The following is a 17,047-nucleotide window of genomic DNA, read 5'->3' as shown; positions in this document are numbered from 1 at the left end:
TTACACGAGATTTTTCTGTGTGCTTTCAGAGAAATTGCTCGAAAGATTTAGAAAAATTAAGCTTTCACCTTTCTTGAACGGGTACTCATTTTTAATTGTAAGTAGACTCAAGAGCGCCCATATGCAAAATTTTAAGGGGGGGGGGGGGCGGCTCAGATATTTTCCCCATGGTTTAGAAGGATATTTTTCCCATACAAACCGATTTTAGTACAGATTAGAGTTATTAAAATTTGACATTTTTAATAACTTATTCATTAATAGCTGGAGAAGAAATGTCTTTACATTTTTGCAAAGAAAAAAGTGCTAAAAACAAGGAAACTCTAATTTTAAAAAGGGAGGGGGTGCTTGAGCCCCCACTTGCCCCCCATATGGGTGAGCTTGAGTAGACTTATACTTCACGTTAACACTTAGAGGGTGTAAGTTATCCAGGTATATTAAATTATGAAGTAATAATTTTTTCCTATGCGTATTAAAGTGAGAGTACAAAAATAAATGAGTAGGTTACCCTACTTAAAATTTCGTTAATACAGTATTTGAAAAAAATAATGATTGAACCCCCCCCCCCTTTTTTTTTTTCTCTCTTCTTTACAGCTCTTTCTTTTTATAATTCGTTTATTCAGTATTTCATGCTTTTTCACCCCCAACCAATATACACCGATTATTTATTTATTTAAAGATACAAACATTTTTATTGCACTAAGAGAGGAAATAACCTGAGTGGAGTCCGAACCCTCAGTCAACGCGAGTCTAACAGACAGATCGCAAAGTAAGAGTTTTTACCGCTCGGCCACAAACGCGGGATTTCGTTTCGCTAATAAGAACTTACCAGCTCCGCGCCGATGATAATCCTCACGCATGCGCTTTGAATGGGGTCGTGTCCAAAATTTTAAAAGTATTTCTTTTCTGAAAGATCATGCTTAAAAACATAGGATCTGACCATTTTTTGATAAATTTGTTTACTTTTAATGTTTTTAAAAAATTACTTAAATCGGAGCGCTTTCATCGTTTAATGCTTCTGCCGACGACATCACAAATGTTGAAATGCTATTCAGTGTTGCCATTCACGGTCCAAAATATTTAATTCGCATCTTTACTCACGTGTATTGGCAACGATATGGTTGATAGCAAGCGTAGAGCACAATTTTAATTCGCTGCTTGATTATCATAACGTGGAAACGTAGGAGAAAATGCGCCAGAGGGTATACGCCCAAAATGTCGCGGCCAAAATGTCGCGGGACAAAATGTCGCGGCCGAAATGTCGCCGGTCCAAAATGTCGCCAGCCCAAAATGTCGCCGGCCCGAAATGTCGCCGGTCCAAAATGTCGCTGGGCCAAAATGTCGCCGGTCAAAAATGTTGCCGGTCCGAAATGTCGCCGGTCCAAAATGTCACTGGGCCAAAATGTCGCCGGTCAAAAATGTCGCCGGTCCAAGATGTCGCCAGCCCGAAATGTCGCCGGGCCAAAATGTCGCCAGTCCGAAATGTCGCCGGTCCAAAATGTCGCTGGACCAAAATGCCGTCGGGCTAAAATGTCGCCAGTCCGAAATGTCGCCGGGCCAAATTCCCTCGTTCAAGTGATACGAAAAATTTAAATGTACGTCGATTGTTTTCAGCATAAAAGTTGCGAAAGAAGGCTAATTGCCTTTCAAAGTAAGTTCCTTGAAAATTTTCAAAAATTGTCTTCTGTCTTAATTCGTAAACGTCAGACATATTCTAGAAAGCCAATAATATACAGGAAAACATACGTTTTTCTCCATATTATTGCATACGTAAACGTACGTGAGGATGGTGCAACGGAATTCTCTTTCTTATTTAATATGACTGCTATATTTCAAGACGTAATGCAAGGATTCAGACAAAAAAATTGCTATGGAAGTAAAACTAAACGGAAACGGGAACTATTATGATACTAAAATGATTTTTTAATTTTTTTGCGCGAGTCATAGTTAGCTTACTTAAATAAACATTAAATTTAAATATTTCCTTTAGATCGTCTCAAGATCAGGCAAGAGAGAAAGAGAGCGATTGAGCAAGATATCAAAAAACTAGTATGTTGTGGCCATCACGAAACTTTCTTCTATATCTTTCTTGTGAATTCTGATCAATCCCTATGCTTGAAAAGAATGCAATATTCCCAGCAAAAAAAAAAAAAAAAACTTGACGACCGTCCGAATTCCTGAATTCCCGCAAAAGCAAAGCAAAGAACGACTTGAAAGTTATTTTAAAAGCCTTGCTTGAATTAATTAGATGTTTTATTTGTTAACAAACATAAAATGGCAACAGTTATTAATTTTAAATCATTGCGATAACATTTCCGATTATCTCCCGAAAATTAAAATCACGTGAAATAAGCAGACGAGAATATTGTAATTTATCTTTCTTATTGTTGCATTTATAAAGCTATTTTTATTAACACAAAAAAAAAAATCAGACCCCCATGGAGCGATTGGCGCCAAAATTGAAACAACGCCTATTTACAAATAGATTCACATTTATTCCAAATTTCATCCAGAACGTAGCATTACTTCTTGAGAAATGGCACTCACAATGAAAAAAAAAGAACATTCGATTGCGCCACCCCCTTTTCAGTTTTTGACACCAAAATAAAATCAGCTCTTATACCCACTAAGGTCTACTTGCCGATAAATTTTTCTTTCATTCCGTTCATTATTTCTTGAGATACAGCAGTCACAATTGACGACAAAAAACGTTCTATAGCTCGACCCCCGTTTGAGTTATTGCCACCAAAATTGAATCAGCACCTGTTCCTGTTAATGGCAACATATGGTCCAAATTTTGTTTGATTCCGCCAGTTACTTCCTGAGGAATAGCAAGCACGCGTAACTCAAAAAACGTCCCATTGCTCCACCCCCCTTGGAGGAATTCGCGCCAAAAACCAATGGGCACAAGTTCACATAGGGGCACATATGTGTACCAAATTTCGTTCGATTTCGTGCGGTAGTTTTTGCTGTAGAGCGGCCACAAAAAACTGGTCACACACAGACGTGACACATACACATACACACATACATACACACACACATACATACACACACACAGACAGACAGACATTTTCCAAAAATAGTCGAAATGGACTCAGCACACCTCAAAACGTTCGAATCCTTCGAAATTCGAAAATTTGCACGAATCCAATACTTTCTTCTATATATTAGATATAGAAGAAAGTAATAAATAAATAAATTAGTCAAATTTTCCTCTTTTTCTGTAGAATTTTAATTACCGGGGATATTAAAATCTGAATTAGCATTCTTTCACAATTTTTGCAGTAAAAATTAGCTACTCGAAAGATCGATTCCTTTCAAGAACAATTTATTCATTTAATTATTACTAGAAAATCGCCCGTCAATGTAGGACGCGTGAAATTACATTTGAACGAAGCCATTGCCTGTTTGGTGATATTTTGATAGTTGAAATGGTTAACTTAACTCCAGTAGATTAACCCTAAACTCCAGTAGGTAGCGTTCATTGTTGACCATTTTTTCGTTTCTTCATTCGTTCTGTTACGAGTTCAGCCTTTCCCTGAATGTTAAACATTACGGAAACATAATATCAAATTTTCATGCCGTGGTGCGAGTTTCACTGTTGAAACACGCGGGTTACTCGATCATTGGCTATTATTTATATGAGGATTATCATCATTAATATATTGTTCTTTTTGAAATACCAAACTAAATATAGAGCTGGAATAATAACCTTTTTTTAAGCCCATTTTAATATGAAGTCTAATTCTTTTTCACGTTTGTTGCGATTTCATTGTTGGCTGGTGATCGAAAAAATCACAACAAATTCAAATTTGCATCTCCTGCCATTTTCGAGTCGTATTTTTAACAAATAAGTATTTGTAATTGATTTCGTGCAAAGCTTTTAAAAGAATTTTCAATTGTGGGGCAGAATCATCGAATGTTGGGTACCCTTTGTTTTTGTCATTTACGACAAACGTGATAAAGAAAAAACAATAATAATGTACGTGAAGTGAAAATATAGAAACCTGATATTAGGATCATTTAAGTTTGAAACCTTAAACAAAGTTTTAGCGGTAAGTATTTTTTTCAAAATTCCGACAACAACCCTTTAAAACCCCTGGTAAAACAAGAACAACTTTATAGAAAGAGGCTACGCGCTCGAAGTCAGAATCGAACTAAGTTTGAAGTAAAAGCATCGGAGTCGGGGTCTGGAGTCAAAGGTTTGAAATTCCAAGAGTCAGAGTAGGTCATTTTCCTTCAAAGGGCGCAGGAGTGCCAGTGCTAGCGCAGCTCACTGTAAAAAAAATTCCGAAACGTTACTGATTATTTCCGTGGAATATTTCAGGATTTCACAGGTTTTTGTCCACTTCCTGAGAAAATCAAGTATATTTGTCAAAAGGTTTCCTGAATTGTTACAAGTTGCACAAGTGCAGACTACTCACTGTTGTGAAAAATACTTAAAGCTACCAGTTTAAAGGTTAATTGAGCGTATTTAATAATTTTATTGGCTTTAGTTCAATTACGGCCCGTCCAGATTGACAAAGCTCCCAATAAGAGTGAATAAGTATCTGGATTCAGTAGCTTTGCAAGAACTGCTTTCGAGTTAGATTCGTGGTGCTTGCCTGCAATTCTGTCTTAGCTTTGGTCATGTTTTCGCTAATGCTTTAGGCAATCTTTTGGAAAAGCAGGAAGGTGTCAAGCTATTATATTAAACTTACTAAAGTTTTCTCTAAAGGTTCCAAAGACACAAATGGCTTTGATCGGGGAAATTACTGAACTCTTCAGAAAGATGCCAGAATATTTTCAGGAAGGTTACTGAGTTTTAGCGAAAAACATGCCTGTTATTTGCAAGATATGTTACTTGCAGATGTTAGACACATTAGTAGCTCATTATTTTCCTGCAGCGCGTCCGATTTTTTTAGTGTTAGAAAAAATGTCAATTTGATTTTGGGGTGAAGGAGTTGGAATCGAAGGCTCCAAAACTCCCAGGGCAAGAGTCAGCCATTTTCCCTCCGACCCTGTAGCACTGATATATAAAATAGTCCTCTCTCTCTCTTTTAACCCCCCCCCCCCACTCTTTCTCTCTGTCTCTCTCTTGAGTGATACATTTAAACTTAGTTTATTTTTCATCATTTATTTAACTACACTTACTCACGCAAACGATAACGAAAATCAACTTAGAACGGAAACAATACCTGTTTTTGTTTAGTTTCACTTGCATACCACCTTTTTTTTTATGAATCCTTGCATTACTTCTTGAGATATAGCAGTCACATAAACCGCGGAAAATTATTCTGAGCGCCATCCTTTTGGGACGATTGAAGCCAAAAATAAATAAGCAACTCGCCATTTAATATATACCTGTAGACCAAATTTTGTCTGAATCCTTGTATCACTTCTTGAGATATATCAGTCACAAATCATAAAAAAGAAAGGGAAAAAACATTCTATTGCACCAGCCTCTGGTGTTATTGGCTCCGACATCTGTCCACCTGCTGCATCCTAACATTTTATTTGATTCCGGGCATCATTCCTGAGAAATGTAAGTCACGCATATTGATGAAAACGTTCAGTTGCTCCACTATCTTGAACCAATTGTCGCAAAAAACCACTCAGCCCTAAATCATGGGTACTCGCGGGCATCGTTCGAATTCTTACTACATGTTTTTAGGTAGAATGGCAGCAAAAAGTCGGAAACATACATACGTACTATTCTTAAAGAAAAGTTCGAAACAATGCAGCGGACGTCTGAACTGACCGCCGTCAGAACTTTTTACAGTTGGTAGATAGCGAGTCACAAGAAATAAGATAACGTAAAAAATGAAAATTGCGTTTGCTTATAGTCTATATTTATTTGCTGAAAAACAGCCAATAGTTACGAAACAAAACGGCAAAAAAATTTTAGAATTCATCAAGAAACCTATTTCTCTCAGTTCCATTTTTAATGGAGACATTCATTTAAGGCAGTTACCATTTATTCGCAAATTTGATGTTTAACAGCACTGTTATACATTTACATTTTTCTTACCGACTGAATGATCGAATTTTGAACCGGCGACCTCCTAGACTGGCGACATTTTGAACCAGTGACATTTTGGCCCGGCGACATTTTGACCCGACGACATTTTGGACTGGCGACATTTTGGACTGGCGACATTTTGGACTGGCGACATTTTGGCCTGGCGACATTTTGGGCAAGCGACGTTTTGGACCGGCGACATTTTGGCCTGGCGACATTTTGGACCGGCGACATTTTGGACCGGCGACATTTTGGACCGGCGACATTTTAGACCGGCGACATTTTGGACTGGCGACATTTTAGGCCGGCGACATTTTGGACCGGCGACATTTTAGGCCGGCGACATTTTGACAGCGACAATATGTCCCGCGACATTTCGGTGGCGACATTTTGACCCTAAACCGCGCCAGAGTGCATCATTTGTGACGTCATAAAGACCACGCCTTGTTCGAAAAATCGGACATTTTAAAAAATTAATTAAAAAAGAACTGTTGGGAAAATGAAAATATTTTCTTGGTCCATGTTATTTTTTTTGCTCATTCTCTCCATTTCAATGACTAAAAGTAGTACTTTTGACTGAAGGAAACCACCCCTTTCTATTGAAACCATAGTGCAAGGCTCTTTTAACAGTTTCTGTTTTTAAAACAATGATACTACACACTCCAGAATTCATGAAACTTTACACCCATTAATACTGGTACTTTACACAATTTTTTTACAGTGCAGTGCCTGTATAGTATATACTGTTAGACATGTGCTCTTACCAATTATATAGAAGACAGAAGGCCATCCCCCGAAGGGCCCTTTGTCGCAGAGGTAAGCAGAGAGATTCATGCCTGCAACCGTGCCCATGCCAAATCCAACGTGTACTATCGTCGAAAGGAGCCCTTTCTCTGAGTCAGGGAGCCAGCGGCCCATCAGGGAGTACATTGCAGGCATCGTCACGCCCTGGAAAATACACAAAGCAAGAATTTTTCTGTGAACATTTCAATATTATGGAATCACACAACGAAAACATATTTTCTTTCCCAATAGGGCTACGTAAGGCCCCTATATATACGAGCCGGCGCATCAGCTTCAGATTAACCTTTTTGGATCCGAGCGCGTGTTAGAGTGGTTGTCTTTTCTGACGAGTTCTCGCGTTTGGTGATTTTTCACTGTGAGCAATTATTAGCGGCACGTGAATTGTTTATAATATAAAATATTATTTTCGGCAAATTTGGCGAAATCCGAAACTTTGTTATGATAACCCTGGCAGTGCAACAATGAAAAATCCGATCCAAAATGGCTAAACTTAAGCTGATGCGTCGGCCTATCTATACAGCGGCTCTAGGGCTACGCGTTATTGGATCAATCAATAACAGACCTAGTGCGATAGATACCTCGATGCGACATCCGTTCTTTCACGTGGCACCACTATCGGCAGAATGCCATCACCACGAGAATTCGACGACCACCCACTAGATGGAGGCACCTGGACTCTTATCGAAGCGAAACTGCACCGCAGATTAAATTTTGCCGAGGGCATTTCAAAGCGAAACGAAATACCCAAGAGATCGCTTTACTTTAAGGTAAAATGTGTAAAAGCGTTGTAATTCCGAAAAAAATTAGCTGCAACTTAGTCCTAATTTTCCATTTTACTCACCTCTGAATGAACGTTGACGAATTGCTTTGCTACTTTCATTCATGTGCATAACTGAAATATCCAATTTGACCAACTTCGATCTAACTATCACGAGTTTTCTCGTGACGTCTATATGTATATGTGTACATTAGTATGTATACTAGCTAGTCTTAGCTCAGTTTAAATGTGCGTGTCTTGGCAACTCAAAAACTTTATGCAATCGAAGGAGGAAATTTTGTTCGTAGAGTCATTTTGGAGTCGAGTTGTCCACTTCCCCGTTTGGTCTCGATCCGATGTTCCAAAGAATCTCCCGACGCGTTTTTATGTCAAATCATTGCTCATTTTTAAGTGAACTGAAGCAATTTCATAAACTGGGAACCACTCGTCAATATATCGCCTAGCTTTTGGCAGCCCTGTTTGGTAGTCAAGTTGGCAGAAAAAATGTGATTCCGAATTCTGTGTCAGTTTGACGATATTGGGCATATTTTGTGAAACTCCCGTAGAGCCAAAGTTAAAATGGTTGATATTTTTAAATGAAATCCCGTGACAAGTCTTGTCTGGATTGGTTTAAAACAAAGTATAGTTGGGGCAAACCTAACCTTGGCAACGTTGCAACGCTGCGATTAGGATTTGTGTAGCCTTAACAATGCTGCCAGGTTAGATTTGCTGCAACTGGGTGTCTGTGGTTAAAACGATTTTCAGCCCTACATGTTCTTTATTCGGCTTGTATTAATCTATACGATTAAAACCTGTGCACTTCTGTTCTGTGTGTGTGTCTGTAACCCTATATCCTCCAAATCGTGAATGTCTTCCTGGTCAATAATGGTACCGTTGGAAACAGGACTTCGAGGAAAAGCTCTTTAAACTGCAAGGTTTCGAACATCCAGGGGTAAGAGCATTCAAATCAACAATGGTCACCCACCGTATGTGGCAACGGGGGATGGCGAGAAAAGCTTGCAGGATGCGGAGCCCCTAGTTTAGTTTAAAAACTGAAAGAGGAAGAATTTCCAAAATTAAGCATAGTTGCCAAAATCATAGAGCAGGTGTACCTTGGTGACAAAAGATCTATTGCTATTGAGAACAACAGATTTCCTAGTTTGCGATATTGGGCAACTGTATGGCAACGGCAGCCCTAACATTTGCCGTCATGCTTGATCTAAGTCACATAGACACTTCTTATTTGGCGATATCACACATTATGCGGTTACTTTAAACTATAGTCCAACCCGCTTATTGGAATATCGGTTAAAAAAATATCCCGCTTAATGTAATACATTTTTAATGCACCAAACCAAATTTTCAATGTATATTCTTTTAATCCCGTTTAAAGGAATATCCCGCTTATTAGAATACTTTTTCGTGGAAAATTGGCTATTAAATTAAGCGGGCTCCACTGTACTTTTAAATAAGAAAAAGACGCTCAATAACAATAAGAGTTCCATTTAAGTTATTAAAAAAAAATCCACCAAATAAAGGTATCAAATTCATCAAAAAACATTTAAGACGGTAAATAAGGAGCAAACTTGGTACCAAAGTAAGCAATATTTTTCTGTTTCCTCCAAATAGAAAATAAAAAAATCGTTAAGCTCCAATGTACCCATATTCTGCACTCTTACCCATATACATTTACTGAAATAGTTTGTAACTTTTAGTAACGAATACCTGTGTAAGTCCTTCCAAGGCTCGAATAGCTATCAACACTCCTACGTGATATCTGGCTGAAACTGGCGTCAGTAATGTGAGTAAAGACGGGATGAGTGCGCCAATGCCAAATACCCATTTGGCGCTGAAAATTTCTGCTAGGCGCCCGCCTGGAATCTGGGATATGGCATACCCGTAGTAAAAAGCTCCAAGCACCACTGACTGCATCTCTGGAGACCAGATGAATTCGCCATTCTGGTGGGAAAACATTATTCAACTGTCAATATGAAAGATATAATCTGAAAAGAAAATAATAACTACACTTTGAGAAAATTCCGAAACGTAACAGATATATTTATGGGCAACGTTCTGAAAGTTCACTAGCTTCCTATGAAAATCAACTGTCTCGATGAAAAGGTTTCCTGAGCTGCATGAATGCAGACTTCCCACTGCTGTGAAAACTATCTTAGCTACCCGTGTCAAAAGAGAGTGCACATTTTTTTCAAGTCTTTCGCCTACTGATCAGTTACGGCCCGTCCAGATTGACTGAGTTTCAAATGAGGGCGAAATTCAGTCCCTAGATATAGTTATAGTCCCTATTATTATATCGGTATTATAGTCCTTAGATATAGCTTTGTAAGAATTGCCGACAAATGAGGTATTAGGTATTTGCTTGCAATTCTGTCTTAGCTCTGTCCATGTTTGCATAAGGAGCTTTCCTGGAAAATCAGGATTCTGCCCAGCAATTACAATAAACACATAAATTTTCTTGCAAGGTTTCTGAATTATTCCGGAAATGTGACTGGCTTTTATTGGGAAAGTTTCTGAATTCTTCAGAAAGATTCCAGGTTAGTTTTAGTAACGTTACTGACTTTCAGCGGCAAACTTTCCTGCTTTTTGCCAAATATATAACTAGCAGAAATTAGGCAAATTATCTGCCCATTGTGTGGGACCATTACTACAGCAACCATCTAAGTGAAGCCTAAAAGATTCTAACGCCACGTGCAGCGTGGAGTGCAGCGCCAACGTGCAGCGTGGAGCTCTTGGACCGACTGTATTGAAGGTCGAAGGAGAAAGATAACATGCCAGCAATACAAGAGACGTAATGAACTGTAAGGGGTGTAATGAACTGTACGCATACGCAACTATCAACGAATGTCCACCTGTTCTATTGTGTACTAATTACCTTGACGGCGACAGCATGAAATCAATACTATCTTGACGGCGTCAACATGTATGCAATGCTGATATTGTAAGGTAATATAAATATTGGTATTTTAAGATAAATGCAATGTTGCATACGTGTTGTTATTGCAATATTGCTTTTTAATCTTTATGCAACCTTTATGCAGTATGAAACACGTCAATATTGACGCCGTCAATATAATATCAAGATCTGTCAAGGTTGATGCAAGAAATTTTAGTAGTAGGGAATTCGCACTGGGTACCGCGGTATCCTGGAGTGCCATAGTAAGCAGAGGTGAAGGGTACCACGAAGTGTCCATGTTATCAATATAAAGTCGGACCTCCACATATCGAACTTCCATATATCGAAATTTTCTATGTATCGAAATCCCAGCAAACTTGCATGTCTATTACATAGAAAAATTGTTTCTATGTATCGAAAAAATCTTTATATATCAAATTTTTTTTTCGAGACATTCGTAGATTTTTTTTTTTCACTTTAGACTGTTTGTCTCATGAAAAATGAAGGTTAGGGGAGAAAATTATGTTCATCAAAGGTTGCTACGAAACTCATAAGGAATCTTGGGTTGAGGCATGTGTAGATAGGACGTTGTTCCGTTCTTGAGTTCTTAAATTCGCTCAATTTCATTTAAAATCTTAGTTGTAACCAGCAATACAGTAAATGCAGTTTCAAGTTATCCGTTTTGTCTGTTGATTATCATTCCAAGTCTTTTTAGCTTCTGTGAAAATCATTCAAGTTAAGTAGATTGAGTTTTTTTTCGTCGTGACGATTACCATCGTCAAAACGAAAATCCCCTAATGTTGCGGATGAAGTTGAATTGCCGAAGAATGAAGATTTCTGAAGGCGCAAAAATGTTATTTCTGATAAATTTAGTATTTCCGCAAGCAGAGTGCCTGCTATTATGAGAAATCGGAAAGCCGTAATAGAAGTACTGAAACTTACAGAAAACTTTCACTCAAAAGCATGAAACGACATTGCAGTTGGTTTTTTAAAAACAATGCAGTGCTCAGTAAATATTTCGCATTTAATTTTTTAATTATTAACTTTCATGATGCTCGTATAAATTAAAAATTGGGTTTCATACCCGAAAATTAGTTTTAACTTTAATGTTTTATGAGATTTTTATGATAAACTAAGATCGTTTCTATATATCGAAATTTCTATATATCGAATTTTTTTCCGGCAATATGCTACTTCGATATATGGAGGTCCGACTGTATATGTTGGGTGGTTTACCAAATAAGATCAAATAGACCAATCAGGCCGTCCCCCATTTTTGATGTAGCAGGCCGATTCTCGAAAAAATGTTCCATGCGTAACGCTAAGATTTTTATTTTATTCAAGTAACTATTAAATAAAAATGAGATTAACTGTTATTCTTTGATAGTATATTAAAGCATGTATTATTCCATAACAGCATTATTTTTTTAAGGCTTTGGTTAACTGGAAAAAAAAAAAAAAACTTAGCGTTATGCACGGGACATTTTTTCGAGAATCGCCCAGCATAGTAAAAATGTACTAGAACGTGAACTCATTGTTATCATAAACTTTAGATGATAATAAAGCGTTATCAGCAAGCATTTTTTTAATTTCCAGAAAAAAGTGTAACAAAAGTTATTAGTTTAAAAGTGTAACAAAGTAATATGAAAACTTTCTGATCTTATTTTGCTGTAACTTCTGCTTCTATATGGGTCAGTATACTTTACTAGTGTAAAAAAATAAATAAATAAAAATAATATTTATGGTTCTTTTAGCCAGTTGACGTATTCACAGAGATGAATGTCGCAGTGTACAGTCATTTTTTCCTGTGATTTAACAACCTAGAAAAATGGATTGTCCGCAAGGTTGTGTGTTAGCGGACTTAGCGCTCCGGTGTCCATATAATGTGACACCGGAGTATCGGGTGGAAGGTATGGTCATGTGCTGCATATGCTGCGCATATATTCACGAATAGTACACATGAGTGACAAAAAAAATATAAATAAATGAATAAATAAAATAAAGTGAAATAAAAAAATAACAATAAAAAAATTAATTTGAATTTTGTCATCTTGAATTCAAATTATGTTTTTCGCAATCACGAGTGTGTGTGTATGTGTGTGTGGGGGGGGGGTATGTGTGTTTGTGTGTTGGGGGTATGTGTGTGTGTAGGCATGTGTGTTTGCGTCTGTGTGCAGGCATGAGTGTTGGTAGTAGTGTGTACGGGTGTTTGTGTGCGTGGGGGCGGGGTATGTGTATGGGTGTGTATTCATATGTGTTTGTGTCTGTGTGCAGGCATGAATGTGTGGGTAGTTGTGGTTTGTGTATGTGTAGGTGTCTGTAGTATGCGTGTATGTGTTTGTGCATGTGTGTGTAGGTGTATGTGTGTGTATGTGCTTATGTGTGTGTGTGTGTGTTTGTGTGTGTAGTTGTGTATGTATGCACGTGTGTGTAGGATATGGATGCAACCTGGAGGCAGTTTTCGCTATAGGAGCAGCATCGTGAGGAACCAGTCGACGGTGATGCTGCACAGGGTGGTGAGGGGAAAATAAAATCATAGGAACGCCAAAAACAGTCAAGTGAGAACAATAAGCAATCATGATTGCTCAAAAAGAAAAAAACCCCCAGAAATTAACGAATATCAGTTGCCCCAAATATGACGATTGAACTTTCTCCTTTCTAAGGAAGTAAACATGAAATTTTTGGCAACATTTTTGAGGTTACCAAATGTGGTTTAATCTGTATTTATGTATACTAAAAGCTATTTCAATTCGTTTTAGTTTGATAGTACTTTTTGAAGTTTTTGTTTTCGAAGAAATCGCTTTTCTTCGCTAAAACTGCTGAAAACATAATTGAAACTGAAATTTTTACTTGGTTTTATTTTGTTTCTTAGCTTTTATGAATAACCTGACGAATATGCGAAAGCCTTAGCTATTCAATCATAAAGGTGCATGGTATTAGGTTTTGAACCTTAGTGTAGTTTTATTTGGAGCAATTGCGCTCTTATCTCAAAAAAAAAAAAAAAAAAGAAACGAACGAGGGTACCGTGCGAAAATTCTAATTCTTCAAAGGGTGCCGCGAGTCGGAAAAGTTTGAGAATCTCTGGTTTAAAGTGTGTTGTTTAATTATAAAGTTAAGAAAACTCCGACACTCGAATCATAGTTAAGAATAGTCGTATTTAACTTATTTTTCTGAATATTGTTTAAGGTATTTTTTAATTAAAAAGTTAAGAAAACTCCTACTCAAATGAATCATAGCTAAGGCATGGTATTTAACCACTGTGCCACTACCTAGTGGTATTTAACCTATTTTGCCAGTGGAGCAGGAAATATTCTTTCCTTTATGATCCGTGACTGTACTTAGAGACAAAACATTTGATTCATATTACCAATTAGGGAAATTGCGTAATACTATTGTCGGTCAATAAACTTCACTTATTTACTTATCTGTCTTTTATTTGCTAGCCACGTTGCCCGGCTTTTCTCGGGCTACCTCTAAAATAAAAGTTATATGAAGTAACGCGTGTTCAACAATTAGGCTTAAATAATGGGGAAAAAAATACTCTAAAATTTCCCGTCAAAATCATGATTCTTAAATAACCTTAACGGCAAGTCTAAAAGTAGCCAATAAGTTAAATGCAATCCTCCATAAACAACTAAAATCCTTGATTATCTTCTGCTGGCAGAACAGAAAAAAAGGTGGAATTTTTACCTGAAAGTAAAAGCAAGAATTTTATTTGTCCAGAGTCGAACAAAAAACGGAAGCAAGTCTCTCTTCTTAATGGTTTTATTTACCCTAATTAAGACTGAGCTCGCAGTAGCAGATAAATTTGCAGTTTAATACTGATGTTTCATTTCTTAGAAAATGCTTATAACTTTTCCCCTAGTTGTTCTTGAAATCCGAAAGAAGTATGTATATCTATTTTAAGGTTTTTTTTCGCTGGAATTCGAATGAGACTGAAATCAGCTCAATCGGATAATTATATGCTAATTATATGGGGAAGAAAAAGCCATTTAATGCCATTTTCGGTTCTTAAAACTAAAGTTCGAACGGTTTGATACTTTTTTTGGCTTTTGAACAACCCCCTTCGTTCCTTCTCAAGTACCTCCTGCCAAATTTGGTCAATGCCCGACGAAAACTGTGGATTTGTATAGGGACATACATACATACATACATACGTACGTACATACATGCATAAGTACGTACGTACATACGTACATACATACGTACACATATACGTACATACAAACATACATGCATTATACATAGTACACACATGCATGTTCTTTGTTTTATTTTCATAGATTATTATTATTGGAAAATAGTAGCTTGTAATATTGCAGTTTGCGTTGCTTTAAAGAAGAATAACATGTAGAAGCTAGCAATCATACAGAACTGGATAAAACGTGATGTATTTATTTCATCCCCAATTCATTATTTTAGGGGCCGACTACAAATGATGTCACGCTTTGAGGGGGAGAAGGGCTCAGGCTCGTGAGAGTTTGAGTTTGTGACAAGGGGAAGGGAGGGGTTAACCGGAAGAGTGACCGCTCGCATCTTTTATGGACAATATGTTTCTTAAAAACAGTGCGACATGTGACCGGGAGTTACGGTGAAAGGGGAAGAAGGAAATGTTAAAAAAAAAAGTGACATCAATTATGTACAACAGCTTACAACATGAACAATGCAGCTATTTTTCGTAGCTGAAGATTATCATGTAATGCTGTGTGTCAAGGAATAAGATGTTTTTCATACTAAATGATCTATTCCTGCTAGTTTTAGAGAAAGAAAATGGTCTTAGTAGATAAACGAGAATATAAAATACTAGCGGTACCCGCACGGCTTTGCCCGTAGTAGAAAATTAAAAGGTCATTTGGCTCGCCTGTATTTCCTCACATATAATAGCCGATGATCGAGTAACCCGCGTGTTTAAACAATGAAACTCGCGCCACGGCATGATTCATTTGATAATATGTTTTGGTAGTGTTTGATATAAAGGGAAAAGCTTTATTGTGACAAGGCTGAACTCGATCCGGTAAGTTAACTGTTTAACTGGTAAGACTGCGTCATTTCAGGGGAATAAAGAAAAGAAAAAATGGTCAACAATGAACGCTACCTACTGGAGTTTAGGGTTAATCTACTGGAGTTAGGGTTAAAATTTCAACTACCAAAATATCATCAAACAGGCAATTGCTGCGTTCAAATGTAGAAGCAAATTTTCATCCGTCATACCTTGACGGGCGACTTTCTAGTTTACAAATAATAGACGATGATTTTCTCGCCAATTTGCTCGCCCTTGTTATGGTAATTTACTCGTCCACGTTATGGTGATTTGTTCGTCCACGTTATGATAATTCGCTCGTTCACGTTATGGTAATTTACTTTTCCATGTTATGATAATTTGCTCGGTAAAATGTTCTTAAATTTGGAATAGAAAAAGAACGAAATCGAATATCGAATTTTCGAAAAATCGCTTCGAGGTGCACCCCCTGCTACAAACTAATTATGTGCCGCATTCATGAAAATCGGGCGAACAGACTAGGCGCTATGCGCGTCACAGACATTCAGATATCCGGACATTCAGCTTTATTAATAACTAGTGGTACCCGCACAGCTTTGCCCGTAATAGAAAAATTAAAAGGCCTTTTGGTTCGCCTGTATATTTAAAAAGTAATGTATGGGGAATTTTCTCGCCAGTTGGCTTGTACCCATGTTACGGTTCCACGTTATGATTATTTTGTATCCCGCCAATTGGCTTGTGCCCATGTTACGGTTCCACGTTATGATAATTTCGTAATTTACTCGTCTATCTTATGATATTTCTGTTCTTAAAATTAGAATAGAAAAAGAACCACGTCGAATTTTAGAAAAATCGCTTCGAGGTGCACACCCCCATGCTACAAACTAACTTTGTGCCAAATTTCATGAAAATCGGCCAAACGGTCTAGGCGCTATGCGCGTCACAGACATCCAGACATCCTACAGACATCCTCCGGACACACAGACAGAGAGACTTTCAGCTTTAATATTAGTGAAGATAAAGATAATCATCTACTTTAATTAGTTTTAAATTTTCCATCCTTATCCAGATTTAAGAAACTAACAATGAATTCATTTCGGTATTCCTAATTAGTGCATATCTGAAGTCGTCTAGATACCAATTAGCTCGGACGAAAGGAGCTCCATTCCATAGTTTAAGCTTACAAAATAGAAAATATTTTTCGCCAAATTTTAATCGTAAAAATTGTTCCACCTTACTTCTTCATTGTCCGACTTAGTATGGTTTCGAAGCAATGGTGGCAGATCCTCCGGACATTCCTCAGACTTGGAGTCATTGTGATCTTTGTAGACAGCAGTCCTGTTGACCATGGCTACGATAGCCACGTTCAAGTTGACCCTGATGATGTAGAGGATGGCGAAGCCCAAGAAGCTGAGCAGAGTGAACAAGTAGCGAATGCCAGACATCTCTGAAGGGAGTGAAATATGAAAGAAACTTATGTCTCGATAAATACAATAGCTAAATAAAGGGTGTTTTTTTAAAAGAGGTATAGAACTTTAAGTCGGGAACACTGTTTGATCTGTGGGCCATTTTGAT

At 37.5% G+C, this 17,047-nt stretch overlaps 1 protein-coding gene across 1 annotated transcript in view; it reads right to left on the bottom strand.

Moving 5' to 3' along the window:
* Positions 1–3,527: 3,527 nt before the first annotated feature.
* LOC129227002 (sialin-like) overlaps positions 3,528–17,047 on the bottom strand; it is a 34,054-nt gene continuing 20,534 nt past the window's right edge. The window contains exons 3-6 of the mRNA XM_054861629.1: positions 16,711–16,919; positions 9,288–9,521; positions 6,766–6,949; positions 3,528–3,538 (exon numbers count right to left, since the gene is read on the bottom strand). Of these exons, the coding sequence (XP_054717604.1) occupies positions 3,528–3,538; positions 6,766–6,949; positions 9,288–9,521; positions 16,711–16,919 (638 nt within the window). The remainder of the gene's footprint in view (positions 3,539–6,765; positions 6,950–9,287; positions 9,522–16,710; positions 16,920–17,047) is intronic.

Source organism: Uloborus diversus, chromosome 7 (genome assembly GCF_026930045.1).
Source record: "Uloborus diversus isolate 005 chromosome 7, Udiv.v.3.1, whole genome shotgun sequence".
NCBI lineage: Eukaryota > Metazoa > Arthropoda > Arachnida > Araneae > Uloboridae > Uloborus > Uloborus diversus.
The sequence above is the reverse complement of the archived record's forward strand: the minus strand, read 5'-3'. Positions and strand labels throughout refer to the sequence as shown.